This window comes from Macrobrachium nipponense, chromosome 37, assembly GCF_015104395.2.
Source record: "Macrobrachium nipponense isolate FS-2020 chromosome 37, ASM1510439v2, whole genome shotgun sequence".
NCBI lineage: Eukaryota > Metazoa > Arthropoda > Malacostraca > Decapoda > Palaemonidae > Macrobrachium > Macrobrachium nipponense.
Window position 1 is genome coordinate 17,009,241 of NC_061097.1, and position 20,763 is coordinate 17,030,003.

Here is a 20,763-nt window from a genome sequence, read left to right on the forward strand (position 1 = left end):
AGGAGCATTATTACGGATGCTCATAATGACTGCACTGAAGACTCTTTCAGGACTCTCCGAGTGAAGGCTCATGAGGTTAGAGCGGTAGCCACTTCATTAGCATTTCAGAAGAAATGTCTTAAAAGACATTGTGGATGCGACTTACTGGAGGTGGAATTCAGTGTTCGCATCGCACTATCTCAAGGACGTTAAAGTAACATATGAAAAGTGTTTCTCTGGGTCCTTTTGTATCAGCCGATACAGTGCTGGGGCTGGGAGCACATAACGATCCTTAGAAAAAATTTGTATTTGTTCAAAATTTTGATAGTACATAGATCTACCTTGTGAGACGAGTTGTTGGTTTTTTCTGCTGATTAGTATGCTTGCTGGCGCACGGACGTCCGAGCTTGGATCAGTGGGGGGAATCAAGAGACGTCTTACTGAATAGATTGTACAAACATTTTTTTTTTTTTTTTTTATTTTTTTTTTTGTACTTTACTGTATGCATGTTTGTGTTTCGAGTTTGTGGTTGTTTGCAAGAGGTTAGGGGATAACTTCTTGCAATCTTAGAACTAACAGGATAGGTGTTTGAGGTGATCGGGATCGATGTTGTGCTCCTTGTATAAGGTCTTGTCAAGTAAGTGGATAAGCACCCATTGACGTAGTCCTTCCAGGATCTACCAAGTAAGCGGGTAAGACCCCTTTGGCAGAACCACAAGAACTCTTAGACCATAGATCAATATCTCGCTGAGGCTCTTGAGACTGTCTAGACTCCTGGATTGTATTCATGAAGTCTTCAGTCTAAACAGGTAGCAACCAAGGTTTTATTTATTTATTACCTACAACGATAGTTGTGATTCCTGTTTGATTCTATATTTAGAGGTCTCTTTCCCACCTCCAATGGTCTGTGAATCCGCTAAGAGTATATCTGACAGGTAAGTTAAATGTAAAAATGATATTGTTATGATACAATAAAGTTTTATACATACTTACCTGGCAGATATATACAAAATTATACCCACCCTACCTCCCCTCAGGAGACAGGCGGTATAGAAAAAATATGATAGAACATGGGGATGGTTCCTAGTCCTGCCACCCAGCGGCAGGTAAGTAGATCACCTGACCTACAGGTAGCATGTGCGCGAAATTCGAATTTCTGTCGGACGACGGAGTCAAATAGCTAAGTATATATCTGCCAGGTAAGTATGTATAAAACTTTATTGTATCATAACAATATCATTTCTAACGCCCAGAAATCCGAATTGGTTTTTTCCCCACTCTCGGATCAGTTATTTCCTTCGGATCTTATCAAGGATATTTCGCTTTCCCTGACTCAGAAGGCGACGCAGGACCTTTTAACGTCTTCGGTAAGGAAATTTTTACCCACCAAAGTGGTTAAGAAGGCACCTAAGGAGTCAAGACAGGCTAGTCAGCCCTTTCGAGGCAAGTCCTTTTCTCGTCCTTCCTTCAGAGGAAGAAGAGCTCCTTCCAAGAGGGGTTCGAAACCCAGTAATAAACAATGAAGAACAAGTCCTTCAGACATCAGTTGGGGCCAGACTCCAGAAGTTTTGGGAGATTTGGCAAGAAAAGGGAGCAGATCCTTGGGTCGTCACGGTAGCCAAGGAAGGTTACAAGATCCCTTTTCTGAAGAAACCACTTCTTTCGACATCGCCAAGAGAGCTTGGAGCTCACTACAGCGATCCAGGGAAACAAGAAGCACTACAAGAGCAAGTACTTTCTATGCTCAGGAAAGGAGCAATAGAACCTGTTCTGGATCACTTATCCCCGGGATTTTACAACCGGCTTTTCTTAGTAGCGAAATCCTCGGGGGGATGGAGACCAGTACTGGACGTAAGTCAACTCAACTTATTTGTGGAGAAGACAAAATTTACTATGGAGACGACCGATTCAGTACTGGCAGCGGTACGTCCAGGGGACTGGATGGTTACCCTGGACCTTCAAGACGCATATTTTCATATCCCAATTCATGCAGGATCCAGGAAGTACTTAAGATTTGTGATCCAGAACAGGGTCTTTCAGTTCAAAGCCCTCTGCTTCGGACTGTGCACAGCCCCACAAGTTTTTACAAGAGTGATGTCAAGCGTGGCGAAGTGGCTACATATTCTAGGGATAAGAGTGTCTCTATACCTAGACGATTGGCTCATAAGAGCCCAATCAAGAAGACAATGTCTGGAGGACTTAAGAATGACGTTGGCATTAACGAACGAATTAGGGCTGATGGTGAACTTAGAAAAGTCGAATCTGATCCCCAATCAGGAGCTAGTTTATTTGGGGATTCTGATTTCCTCAGCGACTTTTCGGGCTTTTCCATCTCCCGACAGGCAGGCTCAGTGCATCCGGAAAGTACAAGCCTTTCTAGAGAAAGAACAATGCTCTGCACGAGAGTGGATGAGCTTACTGGGGACTCTCTCGTCACTGGAACGGTTCGTTTCTCTAGGAAGGCTTCACATGAGACCCTTGCAAATATTTTTTGAACCAAGTCTGGCCAAGAAAATCGCAACCGGATTCCTTCCTGTTTTGAATTCCTCGCAAGATCAAAGAGGAATTACTTTGGTGGCTAACTCCCGGGGAAGTTAGCGGAGGGAGCGTCGCTCCAGCAGAAGAGCCCAGACCTTGTATTGTTTTCAGACGCGTCGGACGCAGGCTGGGGAGCGACTCTCGGCCCTCAAGAAGTGTCTGGTCGCTGGAGCAAGGAGGAAGCGTCTTGGCAATATAAACAGGAAGGAACTGATGGCGATTTTCTTGGCTTTGAAAGAGTTCAACGCGGTGATCCGCAACAAGGCGGTGCAGGTCAACGCGGACAATACCACAGCTCTGGCGTACATTCGCAAGCAAGGGGGAACGCTTCAGTCTCTCTTTGCAAGTTGGCGGAGGAGATCCTTCTATGGGCAGAGAAGGAAAACGTAACCCTTCTCACCAGGTTCATTCAAGGGGAGAAGAATGTGAGAGCGGACCTGTTGAGCAGGGAAGGTCAACTTCTGTCAACAGAATGGACTCTTCATCTAGAAGTATGCCAGAGTCTGTGGAAATTATGGGGTCGTCCAGTGGTGGACTTGTTTGCGACCGCAATGACAAAGAGATTGACGACTTATTGCTCTCCAGTCCCAGACCGTCAAGCAGTCGCAGTAGACGCCTTTCTTCTAGATTGGACGGGGCTAGATGTGTACGCCTTTCCCCCGTTCAAGATATTAGGAAAGGTTTTGAAGAAATTCAGGGAGAGTCAAGGGACGAGAATGACTCTCATAGCTCCCTACTGGCCGGCCCGAGATTGGTTCACAGAGGTACTGGAATGGACAGTAGATGTACCAAGAACACTTCCAGCAGAGTAGATCTACTCAAACAGCCTCACTTCAACAGGTACCACAAGAACACCCTCGCTCTGGGTCTGACTGCTTTCAGACTATCGAAAGACTTGTCAGAGCGAGGGGGTTTTGGCTTTCTAGAGAGGCGGCCAGAGCTGTGGCCGGAGCAAGAAGAGCCTCGACTATTAAGGTGTACCAGGCGAAGTGGAAAATCTTTCGTAAGTGGTGCAAGAGTCGGAAGATTTCTTCATCCAGTACCTCTGTGACCCAAATTGCCGACTTCCTTTTATATTAAAGAAGGAAGTAGGGTTGTCAACTCAGACGATTAAAGGATATCGTAGTATGTTGGCCTCAGTATTTAGACACAGAGGTTTAGATATTACCAATAATCTTGATCTGAGAGACCTCATAAGGTCCTTTGGAACAAGGAAGGAACACCGATACAGAACACCTTCCTGGAATCTCGATGTGGTCCTGAATTCTTAGGAACTAATAAGTTCGAACCGATGGATCAAGCTTCGTTTAGAGATATCTCGAAAAAGACCATCTTTTTGGTGGCCTTGGCCACAGCTAAAGGGTTAGTGAGCTGCAAGCAATTAGCAAACATGTTGGCTGGAAGCATGACAAGGCAGTTTGCTCGTTTCAGGAGGTTTTCTTGGCCAAGAACGAGAATCCAGCTCATCCCTGGCCAAGGTCTTTTGAGATTATGGGTCTTTCAGATTTGGTAGGACAGGAACAAGAGAGAGTTCTCTGTCCAGTAAGGTCTTTGCGCTATTATATAGAGAAAACCAATAATATTAGAGGAACTTCAGAATCACTGTGGTGCTCTGTGAAGGACCCTAGCAGAGCAATGACCAAAAATGCTATTGCCTTTTTTCTCAGGGAACTGATTAAAGAATCACATATGTTATGCCAAGAAGAAAATTTCGGCATCCTTAAGGTTAAGGCGCACGAAGTGAGAGCAGTAGCTACTTCCTTGGCATTTAAAAGAAATATGGCCCTCAAAGATATCATTGAAACTACGTTTTGGAGAACTAATTCAGTGTTTGCGTGTCATTACCTTAGAAACGTCAAAACAACATTTGACAACTGTCAAACGTTGGGCCCTTATGTATCCTCAGGAGCAGTATTGGGCAAGGGAGTTTCCACCCCATAACTTACTAACATGCTAGGTATTTTAATTAAGTGTTGTTTTTATGGTTGTCTGAGAGGGTTATTTCCTCTTCAGTCTGTGAAGTGTAGTGTGTTATGTTAGCTTTGTGTGTGGTTCAGGTGGTCTAACTTATCCTAGCATGAATGCCCGTGGTAAGAGAGGGCTAGGGTTTCCTGTCAACAAATTGGTCCCGTCCAGTTGTCAGACCCTTGTATTTAGCTTCATCAACTATTAGGTCATGTCCTAGTTGGGAGCTACTAAGGTTTAGCAGGCTAAGAGGCAGGATTTATGAAGTCCGCTACCTTAGCAGGTAAGGAATCTAAGAGTATTTGGGATTTATTTTAAATTTTAAAACTCTTACAATGTTGCTGTCTTTGACCCACCTCCAAATGTGTCAATCAGCTATATATATACCTGCCAGGTAAGTGTCATACATGAAAATGATGTTATTATGATATAACAAAGTTTCATGTATACTTACCTGGCAGGTATATATAATTAAATTCCCACCCACCTCCCCTCAGGAGACAGGGTTCAGAGAAAAATCTGACGAAAATGGGAATGATTCCGAGCACCAGCGCCACGGGAACGGGGTGGCGATCACCTGAACTACCAGTGATCTAGCGGTTGCCGCGAGTTTTGAAAATTCTGCCAGTGCGAACAGAGAATATAGCTATATATATACCTGCCAGGTAAGTATACATGAAACTTTGTTATATCATAATAACATCATTTTTAGTGCCTTCTTAACCAAGGCGGTTTCTCCCTCACAGAGAGCAGCCCTGGTTTTCGCTCCCATGTCAGACTTCTTGTTTCCTTCTCAGTTAGTGAAGGACATTTCTCGCTCACTGACTGAGAAGGCGACACAGGATCTTCTCCTTCAAACTGCAAGGAAGAAGAGACCCCTAGTTGCGGTTGACAAGAAAGGACCGACTTCTACGGTTCAGCCCTTTCGAGGAGGCCCTCCCTCCAGAGCTCCCTCTAAGAGAAGAGGTCCTGAGAGGAGAGGTAAAGCTTCTTCCCGTCCCTTTTTAAGAAAGGGTAAGTGGAGACAGACAACCTCCAAACACCAGTGGGTGCCAGGCTTCTCGAATTTGCAGACGCCTGGACATTCATAAACTCGGACGCCTCTTCGATGTCCATAATCAGGAAGGGATATCTTATCCCCTTCCAGGACAGTCCTCCCCTAACGACTATTCCGCGGGAACTGTCAGCCAGATACAGGGACCCTGTACTGAGGGATACTCTTCGTCTGATGGTGAATCAAATGTGGGACAAACGAGCTATAGAATTAGTTCTGGAGCAAAACTCTCCGGGGTTTTACAATCGGCTTTTTCTGGTTGCGAAAGCCTCGGGGGGCTGGAGACCAGTACTAGATGTCAGCGCTCTGAACAAGTTCGTTCTAAAGGAGAAGTTCTCTATGGAGACTTCGGCCTCAGTCCTTGCGGCTTTACGCCAAGGAGATTGGATGGTGTCGCTGGATCTCCAGGACGCTTATTTTCATGTCCCGCGAATTCACCCTTCTTCGAAGAAGTACCTCCGTTTCATGACGGGGGGAAGGATCTTTCAGTTCAGGGCCTTGTGTTTCGGCCTGTCCACAGCTCCTCAGGTCTTCACAAACCTGATGAAGAATGTGGCGAGGTTTCTTCACCTCAAAGGCGTCAACATCTCTCTATATCTGGACGATTGGCTCATCAGGGCCAGAACAGAGAGACAGTGTTTGGAGGACCTTTCTTTGACCCTAGACCTGATAAAGGCGTTGGGACTACTCGTGAACCTCGAGAAGTCACAACTGATCCCCAGACAGAACTTGGTCTGTCTGGGGATTCGGATGGATTCTCAGGGTTTTCGAGTATTTCCTTCGCAAGAGAGAATCGTGAGAGGCTTGGAGAAAGTGTCTCTCTTCTTAGGGAAAGAACGAACTTTGGCGAGGGAATGGTTAAGCCTTCTAGGGACCCTTTCCTCGCTCGAACAGTTCTTTCCTCTAGGAAGACTACATCTTCGTCCTCTTCAGTTTTTTTCCCTAAGGAAGATCATGGAATTGGAAGACGGAACTTCTCTCCGACAGTTTTCTCCTTCCAATGGAGATAAAACCACACCTGCAATGGTGGTTGTCCCCTCTAAAAGAGAACAAGGGAATTTCTCTGGAAGTTCCGAACCCAAGCCGAGTTTGTTTTATATTCAGACGCATCGGAGAAGGGTTGGGGAGCAACACTAGGACCGAGAGAAGTGTCAGGCACCTGGAAGGCAGCACAGGTGTCCTGGCACATAAATTGCAAAGAACTTCTAGCAGTTCACTTGGCTCTAAAGTTCTTCGAACCTTTTGTGGCAAACAGTGTGGTCCAAGTGAATGTGGACAACACTACCGCCCTGTCCTACATTCGGAAGCAAGGAGGAACACACTCCTTGTTCCTATACGAAATAGCAAGAGATCTGCTACTTTGGACCTCCCAGAGGAACATCTCCCTCCTGACAAGATTTGTTCAGGGTACGAGAAACATCAGGGCGGACAGACTGAGCAGGAGAAGCCAGGTCCTTCACACAGAATGGACCCTTCATTCAGAGGTGTGTCAGAGTCTTTGGGATCTTTGGGGCACTCCTCATATAGATCTGTTCGCCACATTCCTTTCCAAAAGGCTGGAAGTCTTTTGCTCAGTGGTGGAAGACCCAAGAGCTCTCGTGGTCGACGCCTTCCCTGCTAGACTGGTCTCATGTAGACGTGTACGCTTTTTCCCCTTTCAAAATCCTGGGGCAAGTGTTGAGAAAGTTTGTAGCGTCCAACGGGACAAGAATGACCCTGATAGCCCCGTTTTGGCCAGCACAAGATTGGTTTGGTTCAGAGGTGCTGGGAGTGGACAGTAGACTTCCCAAGATCCCTTCCAAAAAGGATGGATCTTCTCAGACAGCCACACTTCGAGAGGTTTCATCAAAACCTCCCCGCTCTCGCGCTGACTGCCTTTCGACTATCGAAAGACTTGTCAGAGCGAGGGGATTTTCTCGCGAAGCTGCAAGCGCTATCGCTAGAGCCCGCAGAGCTTCCACTAGACGAGTCTATCAGTCTAAGTGGGAGGTTTTTAGAAGGTGGTGTAAGTCTAAGAAGTTGTCCTCCTCCAGTACCTCTATAACCGAAATCGCTGATTTCCTTTTGTTCCTGAGAGAGGTCTCTCACTTATCTGTATCGACTATCAAAGGATACAGGAGCATGCTTTCGGCAGTCTTCAGAAACAGAGGCCTAGAGATTGCTGATAATAAAGATCTGCACGACTTGATTAGATCGTTTGAAACGACAAAATCTAAGGAACTAACTCCTCCTTTCGTCTGACAGATTCGAGCCTCCTCATTTAGCTTCGTTTAGGGATTTAACGAGGAAATGCTTGTTTCTCCTATCTTTGGGCGAACAGCCAAAAGAGTTGGTGGCAAACTTCACGCCCTTGAAGATGAAGTCGGCTTTAACAGAGACTCAGCCTTCTGCTCGTTTAGAACACTTTTTCTAGCGAAAAATGAAAACCCCTCGAATCCCTGGCCCAAGAGATTCGAGATTAAAGGCTTATCGAGTCTAGTAGGCTAGAAGAAACCCCACAGAAAGGTCTCTTTGCCCTGTAAGAGCCTTGAAGTTCTACTTACAAAGGAAGAAACAAATGGGAGGCTCTAGACAAAGTCTTTGGTGTTCGATTAAGGACCCCACAAGAATCATGTCTAAGAACGCATTAGCTTTCTTCATAAGGAGCGTCATTACAGATGCTCACAAGTTCTGTCCTGACGACTCTTTTCCGCTTTTAAGAGTAAAAGCTCATGAAGTTAGAGCAGTGGCGACGTCTCCCTCTTTTCAGAAGAATATGTCGCTAAAGAAAATCATTGATACGACATATTGGAGGTGCAATTCGGTATTTGCATCTCACTATCTTAACCCTTAAACGCCGAAGCGGTAAAAAAAAAATGTCTCCCGTGTGCCGGAGACGTTTCAGAGTGAGCGCGGGAGCGGAAAAAATTTTTTTTTCAAAAAATCATAGCGCGCTTAGTTTTGAAGATTAAGAGTTCATTTTTGGCTCCTTTTTTTGTCATTGCCTGATGTTTAGTATGCAACCATCAGAAATGAAAAAAATTATCATTATCATATATAAATAATGCGATATATGATAGCGCAAAAACGAAATTTCATATATAATTGTATTTAAATCGCGCTGTGCGCAAAACGGTTGAAGGTAACAAGTTACTTTTTTTTTCGTTGTAATGTACACTAAATTGCGATCATTTTGGTATATAACAAATTGTAAAACGATAAAAGCACCACAGAGAAAATATTATCACAAAATAATGCATGAATTCGTAACGCGCAGACGTAAACACATATTTTTTTCAAAAATTCACATAAATCTAAAATATTGTCCTAGAGACTTCCAATTTCTTTCAAAATGAAGACAAATGATTGAATATTACTATACTGTAAGAATATTAGCTTACAAATGCAGTTTTCGACCATATCTGACGAGTTAAAGTTGACCGAATGTCGAATTTTTTTTTATATATATTTTTTATATGCAATTATTTCGAAAATAAGAAAAGCTACAACTTTCAAATATTTTTCGTTTTATTCTACATAAAATTGCGCACATTTTCATATATAAAACTCTATGAAATGCCTATATAGAAACGGAGCAAATATTCCGAGAATGGGACTTACGCATTTCGGAGATTTGTGGCGGAGAATCCGCGCGCGGAGGAAGGAAGTTTTTTTTTAAAATTCACCATAAATTTAAATATTGTGCTAGAGACTTCGAATTTGTTTCACGATGAAGATAAATGACTGAATATTACTAGACTGTAAGAGTTTTATCTTACAATTGCGTTTTTCGACCATTTCGGTAGAGTCAAATTTGACCGAACGTGGTTTTTTTTCTATTTATCGTGATTTATATGCAAATATTTCGAAAATGAGAAAAGCTACACTTCAACTATTTTTTGTTGTATTATACATGAAATTGCGCACATTTTCATATATAAACGTTATGTAACGGCTGATTTAAAATGGTGAACAAACATTACCACAATCGCACGTATGATTTTTTCGGAAGAGTTTACCGCGCGGACGATAAAGAAAATGTAATTTTTTTCATAAATTCACCATAAATCGAAATATTGTGCTAGAGACTTCCAATTTGTTGCAAAATGAAGGTAAATGCTTGAATATTACTAGAATATAAGCGTTTTAGCTTACAATTGCGTTTTTTGACCATTTCGGTAGAGTCAAAATTGACCGAAGGTTGAAAATTTGTCACTTATCATTTTTTATATGAAAATATTTCAAAATTGATAAAAGCTACAACCATGGGTTGTTTTTAGTTGTATTGTGCATGAAATTGCGCACATTTTCATATATAAAACTTTATGTAACGGCTAATTTAAAATGGTGCAAACATTACCACAATCGCATGTATGATTATTTTCGGAAGAGTTACCGCGCGGACGTAAGGAAAAAGTTTTTTCATAAATTCACCATAAATCGAAATATTGTGTAGAGACTTCCAATTAGTTGCAAAATTAAGTTAAATGATTGAATATTACTAAAATATAAGCGTTTTAGCTTACAATTGCGTTTTTCGACCATTTCGGTAGTCAAAGTTGACCGAAGGTTGAAATTTGGCACTTATCGTTATTTATATGAAAATATCTCAAAACTGATAAAAGCTACAATCATGAGTATTTTTTGTTGTATTCTACATAAAAATGCGCACATTTTCATATATAATAGTCCATGTAACGGCTAATTTAAAATGGTTAAAAAAATTATGTCAAAGTGACGAAATAATTTCCGAGATGTGTCACAGATACTTTTTGGTGCGGCAAGAAAGAAATTCGCGCTTGCGCGCCTGCGTAACGATTGTAAACAAAACAACACCTTGATCCGTGAACTCCCAGCATCCCCCAAGGCGCGTGATTCAAGAGTTTTCGGCTGGTAGGCCTAAAAGTATTTTCCGCGAACATTTTTTAAAAAAACTTTTGTATGTCGACGTAAAATACGTCCAGTCGGCACCCGAGAGACAAAATATGTCGACGTAAAATACGTCCAGTCGGCGTTTAAGGGTTAAAGACATTCGCGTGACATACGAGAAATGTTTTTCTCTGGGGCCTTTCGTATCGGCGGATACGATACTGGGTACGGGAGCAAACACCAATCCTTAACTTTGTACATACCTTCTACTAGATATGTTCTAGATTTCTGCTGACAAAGAGGGCTCGGTGCTGCACTGGCGGCCAGTCACTGTTGTTCAGTAAGGAACTCTTGTGATATCTTTTAGAGGAGTATTAAAATTTTTTTTTTTGAGAATTTTTGTATGAATGCGTTTTGAGTTTCGAGTTATGGGTTGTTTGTAATGAGTTCGGGGATAACTCAGAACAATTCTATATACTAACATGGTGGTTAGGATCAGGTGGTCGGGATTGGTTGTGCTCCTTCATAAGGTGTGTTGTCATAGAAGTGGTCCAGTACCCATTGACAAAGTCCTTTCAGGCTCTGCCGAGTAAGCGGTTCATATACCCATCGGCAGACCCACAAGAACTCTTAGCCATAGATCACATATCTCGCTAAAGTCTTGAGGTGATGCAGACTACCGGGCTACAGCCACGAAGTCTACCACCTATCAGGTAGGAACCAAGGTTTTTCTTTTATACCTACAACATATGTTGTTTACCTGTCTATTCCATATTAGCTGTCTCTTACCCTCCACCAAAGGGTGCCAATCAGCTAAGTATATATCTGACAGGTAAGTTCATTGTATGAAAATGATATTGTTATAATACAATAAAGTTTCATACATACTTACCGGGCAGATATATACGATTAATGGCCCACCCAGCCTCCCCGCAGGAGACAGGTGGAAGAGAGAAAATATGATAGAAAACGGGAATGGTTCCTAGTCCTGCCGCCCAGGGCAGGCAGGTAGATCACCTGACCTACCGGTAGCGAGTGGCGCGAAATTTGAATTTCTGTCGGGGACGACGGAGTCTTAGCTAAGTATATATCTGCCAGGTAAGTATGTATGAAACTTTATTGTATTATAACAATATCATATTATCGCCTTCTTGCGAACGCACTCGTTCAGACAGACACTCAGTACCTCGCAAACGCTTTGCGTATGATAGACGTTCTTCTTCGGAAGACTTTTCGCTTTGTGACAGGCGCCAAGAGCCTGACAAGCGAGTTGGATTGGACAAGCGCCAAGGGCCTGACAAGCGCTTAGAACGTGATAGGCGCCTAGAGCCTAGCAGGCGTAAGTTTCCTGATAGGCGCTCTCCTCATACTAGGAGCCCTTCAGTTGTCTCTGACAAGGATTTGGACAGACGCGCCTCCTCTAGCAGGCGCTCTCCCAGTAGGCGCTCTCCCAGTAGGCGCTCTCCCAGCAGGCGCTCTCCCAGTAGGCGCTCTCCCGGCAGGCGCTCCCCCAGCAGGCGCTCTCCCAGCAGGCGCTCTCCCGACAGGCGCTCTCCCAGCAAGCGCTCTCCCAACAGGCGCTCTCCCAGCAGGCGCTCTCCCAGTAGGAGTTCTCCTGGTAGGCGCTCTCCTATAGGCAGCCGATCGTCCAAACGTCTTTCTTCGGAAGAAGGACGTGGTGCTTCTGAGGAAGATCTTCCGAAGGATTCTTCAGGTTCCTGTTACAAGAGATTGACTGAACTCTTGCAAGAATTTGGAGAGTCTCTTTCGGAGGTTGCACCTCCTTCTCCACCTTCATTGTTTTCTACAGCTAAAACTTCGAAGACGTCGTCGGTGGTGAAAATGAAACCTACGGTGTCAATGAAGAAAGCGCTCAAGAGCTTCGAAGATTGGTTGGTCTCCAAGGAGGAGAAGGGGAAGACAGTTTTTTCCTTCCCACCTTCCAAACTTACCGGAAAGATGGGATTCTGGTACGAGTCGGGGGAACCTTTGGGTTTGACTCTTCCAGCTTCTGCAGACTCGGACTTCTCTTCGTTGGTGGATTCCGCGCGGCGTTCGGCGCTTAATTCAGCTAAGACGATGTGGGGAATGAGCGAACTCGACCACCTTCTGAAGGGAATGTTCAGGGTGCTGGAAGTGTTTAACTTCCTCGACTGGACCCTAGGAGTCTTAGCTAAGAAGACGAGGGATCAAGACTCTTTATCTCCGGAAGATTTACATTCTGTATTGTCTTGCATGGACAAGGCAGTGAGAGATGGTTCTGGAGAGATAGCTTCGCTTTTCGGGGCAGGAGTTGTTAAGAAGAGGGCAGTTTTCTGCTCCTTTTTAACTAAAGCGGTGTCGCACGCGCAGAGATCGTCGCTGTTGTTTTTGCTAAGCTTCCCAGCAACTCTTCCCCAAGAAGATCATAAACGACATTTTCCCAACGCTTCTTTCTGCTAAAGCGATGCAAGATATGTTGGCTCGCTCAGCGAGAACTCCTAAGGCTTCTTTTCAACCTAAGGCGAAGAAGGAGGCTTCGATCAAGCAAGAGCCCTTTCAAGGAGGCCCTTCTTCCCGCGCTTCTTCCTCCAGAGGAACAAGACCTCCTAGAAGAGGAAGGACCTTTTCTCTTTCTATCAGAGCGAAGAAATAGTACGAGTGTCCTCCAGACTGCAGTAGGTGCCAGACTGCTGTGTTTTGCAGACGTCTGGGCACAGAAGGGGCGGAACAATCTGGTCCCTCTCTATAATCAAAAGGGGTACCTCATTCCCTTCGTGTCGAGACCACCTTTGACCACCACACCAAGGGAGTTAGTGGCCAGGTACAAAGACCCTCATATGAATCAGGCCCTTGCTCTAGCAGTAGAGCTGATGCTGGAGAAGCAAGCGATAGAGATGGTGCAGGACCCTCATTCCGCGGGTTTCTACAACCGTCTTTTTCTTGTGCCCAAGAACTCAAGAGGATGGAGACCGGGTCTGGACGTAAGCGCCCTGAATGTCTTTGTGAAGAAGAGAAGGTTTACGATGGAGACGACATCCTCAGTATTAGCCGCCCTTCGTCCAGGGGACTGGATGGTGTCACTAGACCTTCAGGACGCTTATTTTCATGTGCCAATCCATCCTTCTTCGCGCAAGTTCCTGAGATTCATGTGGAAAGGGAAAGTGTTTCAGTTCAGGGCTTTGTGCTTCGGCCTCTCCACAGCCCTTCAAGTCTTTACAGGGCTGATGAAGAACGTAGCCCAATAGCTTCATCTCGAAGGAGTGAGGGTGTCCCTTTACTTGGACGATTGGCTGATCAGGGCCAAATCGAAGCAGAAATGTCTGGAGGACCTTCACATCACTCTGACCTTAGCGAATTCTCTGGGTTTACTGATAAACTTCGAGAAATCACAGCTAATCCCCAGCCAAGATCGTATTTATCTGGGGATTCGGATGGTTTCTCAGGTTTTTCGGGCTTTTCCATCCCCGCAAAGGATCAATCGTTGTGCAGAGAAGGTCGCAACCTTTCTGGAGAAAGATGTATGCACAGCGAGGCAGTGGATGAGTCTGTTGGGGACACTCTCCTCGCTGGAGCAATTAGTTTCTCTAGGGAGGTTGCACCTCCGACCCCTACAGTTCTTCCTGAATCGGAACTGGAATCGGGGTGCTCAGAACCTAGATTTTGTATTCAAAATCACGAACGAGATAAAAGAGGATCTCTGATGGTGGGCAAACCCTCTTCTTTTCAAGGAAGGCATTTCCTTACGGTTGAAAAACCCCCACCTAGTCTTGTTTGCAGACGCATCGGACAAAGGTTGGGGAGCGACTCTAGGATCCAGAGAAGTGTCAGGCACCTGGATGGGGGAACAGGTGTCCTGGCATATAAACAAAAAAGAGCTCATGGCGATTTGGTTAGCCTTCAAGGAGTTCGAACCTCTCGTTCAGAAGTCTTCAGTTCAGGTCAACTCGGACAACACCACAGCCCTGGCTTACATTCGGAAACAAGGGGGGACTCACTCATTCTCCCTGTACGAAACAGCAAGAATGCTTCTCTTATGGTCGGAGGAAAGGGAGATATGTCTCCTCACCAGGTTCGTGCAGGGAGAAAGAAATGTCAGAGCAGATCTGCTCAGCAGAAGAAACCAAGTCCTTCCCTCAGAATGGACCCTTCACTCGGACGTATGCCAGGGACTGTGGAAGCTCTGGGGCAGACCTCATCTGGACCTCTTCGCAACTGCCAGGAACGCGAGGAAAGACCTGTACTGCTCACCGATTTCAGACCCGAAAGCAGTAGCGGTAGACGCGTTCCTGTTGGACTGGAGCAACCTAGACCTTTATGCGTTTCCTCCTTTCAAGATTCTAGGGGAGACTAAGGAAATTCTCAGCATCAGAAGGAGCAAGGATGACCTCGATAGCTCCATTCTGGCCCGCCCAAGACTGGTTCACAGAGGTACTGGAATGGTTGGTAGATGTTCCAAGATCCCTGCCACTAACAGTCGATCTGCTCAAACAGCCCCACTTCGACAGGTTTCACAAGAACCTCCACGCTCTCAGTCTGACTGGATTCAGACTATCAAGAGTCTGGTCAGAGCTAAGGGGTTTTCGTCAAAGTCTGCAAGAGCAATTGCCAATGCACGGAGACCTTCCACTTCCAAGGTCTACCAGTAGAACGTTTCCTCCTCCAGTACCTCTGTGACCCAGATAGCAGATTTTCTTATTTTCCTGAGGGAAAAATGCGGTTTGGTAGTCTCTACCATTAAGGGCTACAGGAGTATGCTATCTTCTGTGTTCAGACACAGGGGATTAAACATCTCCAAAGATAAGGATCTGCATGACTTAATCAAGTCGTTTGAGACTTCTAAAGGGAACTCTGGTTTAACACCAAGCTGGAACCTGGACGTAGTGCTTTCGTTCTTAAGATCCGCTAGATTCGAACCTCTCCATTCAGCTTCCTTCAGAGATCTTACTATGAAGACCTTGTTTCTCTGCGCTTTAGCTTCGGCTAAGAGAGTAAGCGAACTGCAAGCTTTGGAAGGAGAGGTTGGGTTCCAAGGAGACTCAGCTGTGTGTTCGTTTCTGCCGTCTTTCTTGGCCAAGAATGAAAACCCCTCTTCACCTTGGCCCAGGAGCTTCGAAATTAAAAGCTTATCCTCTCTAGTTGGATCAGAAGAGGAGAGGACCCTTTACCCTGTAAGGAGCTTAAAGTTTTATCTCCAGAAGAAGAAACAGCTTAGGGCTAACTCAGACTTCCTATGGTGTTCCGTAAGAGACCCTAATAGGCCCTTATCAAAGAACGCCCTGTCATTCTTTATAAGGAACCTTATCAAAGAAGCTCACGCATCTTGTGATCAAGATCAGTTTAGACTTCTTAAAGTCAAGGCACATGAGGTAAGGGCCATCTCTACGTCTTTGGCTTTCAAGAAGAACATGTCCCTACAAAACCTCATGAAGACGACTTATTGGAGGTGTGAGTCAGTCTTTGCCAACCACTACCTGAAAGACGTAAGGATTACGTATGAGAAGTGCTTTGGGTTAGGCCCGTACGTATCGGCGGATTCAGTGCTGGGGCAGGGAGCTGAAGCATATCCTTTTTATATATTTTCCCTTATTGTATTTGTATTGTGTTTTTTGGTTGTGGGAAGGAGGATGCAGGAGGCACCTCCCTCTTTCGTAGTATTAACATTTGTATTTGGTTAGGTGATCGTTTTGTGCTTGAAGCTCCTTGCAAGGGTAGTGGACAGGCTCTGTCATTTAAGTGGGTTGATCCCCATTGACTGGATTCTGCCAAGTAAGAGGAGTCAGTTCCCATTGGTAGATCCAAAGAGTTTTTCAGCTATAGGTCACGCCCTTGCTGTAACTCTTCAGGCAAAGCAGACTTGTAGACAGTAACTACGAAGTCTTCTGCCTAAATCAGGTAAGAACCAAGGGTATTTTTTACTTTAACATATGTTATTTCCCCTTTCTCTGGACTTATAAGTCTCTCTTCCTCCACCAAGGGTGTCAATCAGCTATGTATATATCTGGCAGGGAAGTTCATGTACAAAAATGATATTGTTAGTATACAATAAAGTTTTGTACATACTTACCTGGCAGATATATACGATTGATGGCCCTCCCAGCCTCCCCTCAGGAGACAGGTGGAAGAGAAAAATCTGACTGGAAAGGGGGGGTTGGTTCTTACACCTGCCACCCAGCGGCGGGTAAGGTAGATCACCTGACCTACCTGTAGCGTGTGCTGCGAGATTTGAATTTTCTGTCGTGACGTCAGAGTCGTAAGCTATGTATATATCTGCCAGGTAAGTATGTACAAAACTTTATTGTATACTAACAATATCATTTTTGTTTGTTTTGTTATAAAGTGTACGTGATTTTATGTTTCGAGTTATTGGTTGTTTATAGGGAGTTTGGGGAAAACTCCTTACAATCTTTAGAACTAACATGGATGTTAGGATCAGGTGATCGGGATCGGTGTTGTGCTCCTTGAACAAGGTGTATTGTCATGTTTGTGGAATAGCACCCAATGACAAAGGCCTTTAGGCTCTGCCGAGTATGTGGATAAGACCCCATTGGCAGACCCACAAGAACTCTTAGCCATAGATCAATATCTCGCTGAGGCTCTTGAGGCGAAGCAGACTCCTGGGCAGTAGCCACGAAGTCTTCCGCCTAATCAGGTAGGAACCAAGTTTTATTAATACCTACAACATATGTTGTTTACCTGTCTATTTCAGTAGTTAGCTGTCTCTTACCCACCACCAATGGGTGCTAATCAGCTAAGTATATATCTGGCAGGGAAGTTGAGTGTATAAAAATGATATTGTCATGATACAATAAAGTTTTATACATACTTACCTGACAGATATATACGATTAATGGCCCACCCAGCCTTTCCACAGGAGACAGGTGGAAGAGAAGAAATCTGATTAGAAAACGGGAATGGTTCCTAGTCCTGCCACCCAGGGCAGGGCGGTAGATCACCTGACCTACCGGTAGCGTGTGCCGCGAAATTTGAATTTCTGTCGGGGACGACGGAGTTTATAGCTAAGTATATATCTGTCAGGTAAGTATGTATAAAACTTTATTGTATCATGACAATATCATTTTTCAAATTCTATCTCCTCCTTGATGTTTGGGATGATTAAATGAGCAAGTGCTCACACAGAGATGTTAGCTCAACCTAATGGTTAGAGCCATCATTCTATGTATAACAGCTGACCAAACAAGAACGTAACATTTATCTAACCCCAGACAACTAAACTGTAATGTAGCTTATATTTTTCCTAAATCTTATTACCCAATTTCAAAAGTTAATCTATCACTTCTGTTATTTCATTTGGCCACTCTTTTTTTTCCATTTGTAGTTCTATTTTTCCTACAAGTCTGGCTAGATGAGGTTGGATGGGTTGCCACACTCACCAGATGCTGGGGAAAAGTTAGTTAAGAGTTAGTTGCCTATAGAAGAAATTGTATTACGGGTACTTCGCATGAATCTTATTAATATCCTGTGAATAGCAGTTCACAACAGTTGATTAACAATTAATATGATATACTTGCCCATGTACATGCCCATTTGGTTCAAGAATCAAACATGGGTGGATTGAGAGAGAGAGACCATATGCTTAGAATTTAGAATAAGTTTGCTATTTTGGCATAGCAGGACATTAAATGTATTTACTAATTATTTTCTTTTCAGGCTGTTTTAGAAGAACGACTGGAAAAATTGGCTCTAGAAAGGACAGCACAAGCACAGTCGCGTGTTCATGGGTAAGCATTTTGGGTTACTTCCCTTTAGTTTGTTGTTTATTACAAAATAGAATTAATCATTTACAGAATAGAATTATAAAATATATACTACTACTGTATTATTTTTATGCAAGTAACTTACCAAGGAACAATATATAGCTATAAGTTTCTACTCTGCCGGCAGTTCAAAATTAAGACATTGTTTTGATATAGGTAATTAGGCCCTGCCCACATCTGGGGAAGAGTAGGTGTAACTGTAGGAAAGCCTATTCATTTTTGCCAGTTAACGACTACACATTGGTTGTCGAGCAGCTCTAATTCAAATTTCTTCAGATGGTTGTGTCTTTTGCCTTTGGTGAGGTATTCATTTGTTTGGTTTTTCACTAGTCATCGTTAGCTTATTTAGTGATTAATGGAAGTTTTTTAGTATAGTTTGACTCAGTACAGATAGTCCCCAGTTATCGGCGATACGGTTTTATGGCACTTCTACAGCGCCAAAAATTTTTGATTTTCGGCGCCGATATGCACTGATTCCCAGTTATTGGCACCAATAATCGAGTATTGGCTCTGATACATACCTAACAGAGGCACCATTAACCGGTTTTGGTTATTGGCAATTTTTACTTATCAATCTCATTTGAACTTAAATGTGATGAATGCAAAGACTGGGATCAGGGGAAATGGATAATTTTAGAAGTTCATGTTGATAAACTCCAGAAGGAAAGACAGAGAGCAGAGCATCTATTAGAGTTGAGGCTAGGGCAGTGCATTGTCAGGGTTCCACTTTGAAATTGGATGTTGTTATTCAACCTGTACCTCCACGCCTGTGATTGCTTTCCTCACCTATCACCAGCCCTCCAACTTTACCTCCTACTCTGTTACCTGCCTCCTTTCCTGCTGATCCTCCTACTCTGTTACCTGCCTCCTTTCCTGCTGATCCTGATGCCTTCTGTGTTGGAATGCCAGTATTTGGCTCCAAAGAGGTCTTCTGCTTTGAAGAAGCATGGTGTGTCAAAGGAGCGCCTAGTGTCTGTATGTCAAGTGTCCGAGCGTATAGTGTCTGAATGATGTTCAGTGTGAGACCCAATGTCAGTCCTCCCAGAGTGTGACTTTCCATTGCCAGTGTGTTTCCCTCTGTATGCACGCTCACCTGTGGCGATACTCCTTTCGGCCTGTGAGGCGCCAGTAGCCATGAGTGTGGCGCCAACTTCTACTGTCTCAGATCCTTCTTTGGATCCTATCCAACAACAGTTGGACAATATTCTGGGTCTTATACAGAAACACTCGTTGACTGCTCAGGAGGAGCCAGACTTAAGTTCTTTTGGAGGATCATCGAATAAAGAAGCGGAAGTAGTTGTTGATCAACAGACAAAGTCGGTGTATGCTTCGCTGTTAAAGTACTTCTTTTTCTGCTACCCAACCTTCTTTTCCCTCAGGGAGTATATGTCTCCAGGCTCGGCCTTCATGATAAGACAACTTGTAGAGTCTGACAGGCTACCAAAGATAGAGACATGATAAGACAACCTGTAGAGTCTGACAGGCTACCAAAGATAGAGACATGATAAGACAACCTGTAGAGTCTGACAGGCTACCAAAGATAGAGACATGATAAGACAACTGTAGATCTGACAGGCTACCAAGATAGAGACATTATAAGCCACTTGTAGTTCTGACCGGCTACCAAAGATAGAGACCTGATAAGACAACCTGTAGAGTCTGACAGGCTACCAAAGATAGAGACATGATAAGACAACTTGTAGAGTCTGACAGGCTACCAAAGATAGAGACATGATAAGACAACCTGTAGAGGCTGACAGGCTACCAAAGATAGAGACATGATAAGACAACCTGTAGAGTCTTACAGGCTACCAAAGATGGTGCTTTTCTCATCTTCTAGGAAAGCTTTAGTGAATGTTAACAGCTGGTTAGTAGAGAAGAGGGAGCTTGGTAAAGTGGTGTTTAGTGTTCCTCCTGGTCATTTGATGCTAAAGAGTACTTATTGTACTCGACTGGGAAAGCCCCTTCTCTGGGAGTTTCTGCCTCTTCCAAGGGGGACTGTACTCTTCATGAGGCTCACTATGTTTTTTTTTCTCTCAAAATACTTTTCCTTTGATGTATGTTTTTGCCTGAATTTTAGAATTTCCCTGAAGTGAGAGATAGCATTTTTATTTAGCAGTTTGTTCATGAAACTTACTTGTCAGATATATATAGTATAGCTGTATTCTCCGAAGTCCAACAGAATTTTAAAAACTTACGACACACGTAGTGGGAGTCAGGTGGTTAGCACCCATTCCCGCCGCTGGGAGGCGGGTATCAGGAACCATTCCCATTTTCTATTCTGATTTTTTCTGTCGCCGGTGCTGTAAACATTGTTTTAATGTATGACACTTACCTGGCAGGTATATATATAGCTATATCTCTGTTCCACCTGGCAGAAATTTTCAAAACTCGCGGCAATCGCTAGTAACCTATTAGTAGTTCAGGCAACCACCACCCCGTTACCGTGGCGCTAGCGCTAGGAACCGTTCCCAATTGGGCCAGATTTTCTCTGCCAGCCGAACCGGCAACATTGTTGGTGGTTCCCTGCTAGAATTTTCATTCTCGTTGCTGACTGATCTTGGATTTTGGTATTGTACTCGGAAACGTTAGCTTGGCATTCGCTTTGGATTGTTCTTTAAG

At 44.0% G+C, this 20,763-nt stretch overlaps 1 protein-coding gene across 1 annotated transcript in view; it reads left to right on the forward strand.

Annotated features, from left to right (window-relative positions):
* Positions 1-20,763, forward strand: part of LOC135209312 (uncharacterized) — a 164,039-nt gene that overhangs the window by 55,475 nt on the left and 87,801 nt on the right. The window contains exon 2 of the mRNA XM_064242017.1: positions 18,035-18,105. Within this exon, the coding sequence (XP_064098087.1) occupies positions 18,035-18,105 (71 nt within the window). The remainder of the gene's footprint in view (positions 1-18,034; positions 18,106-20,763) is intronic.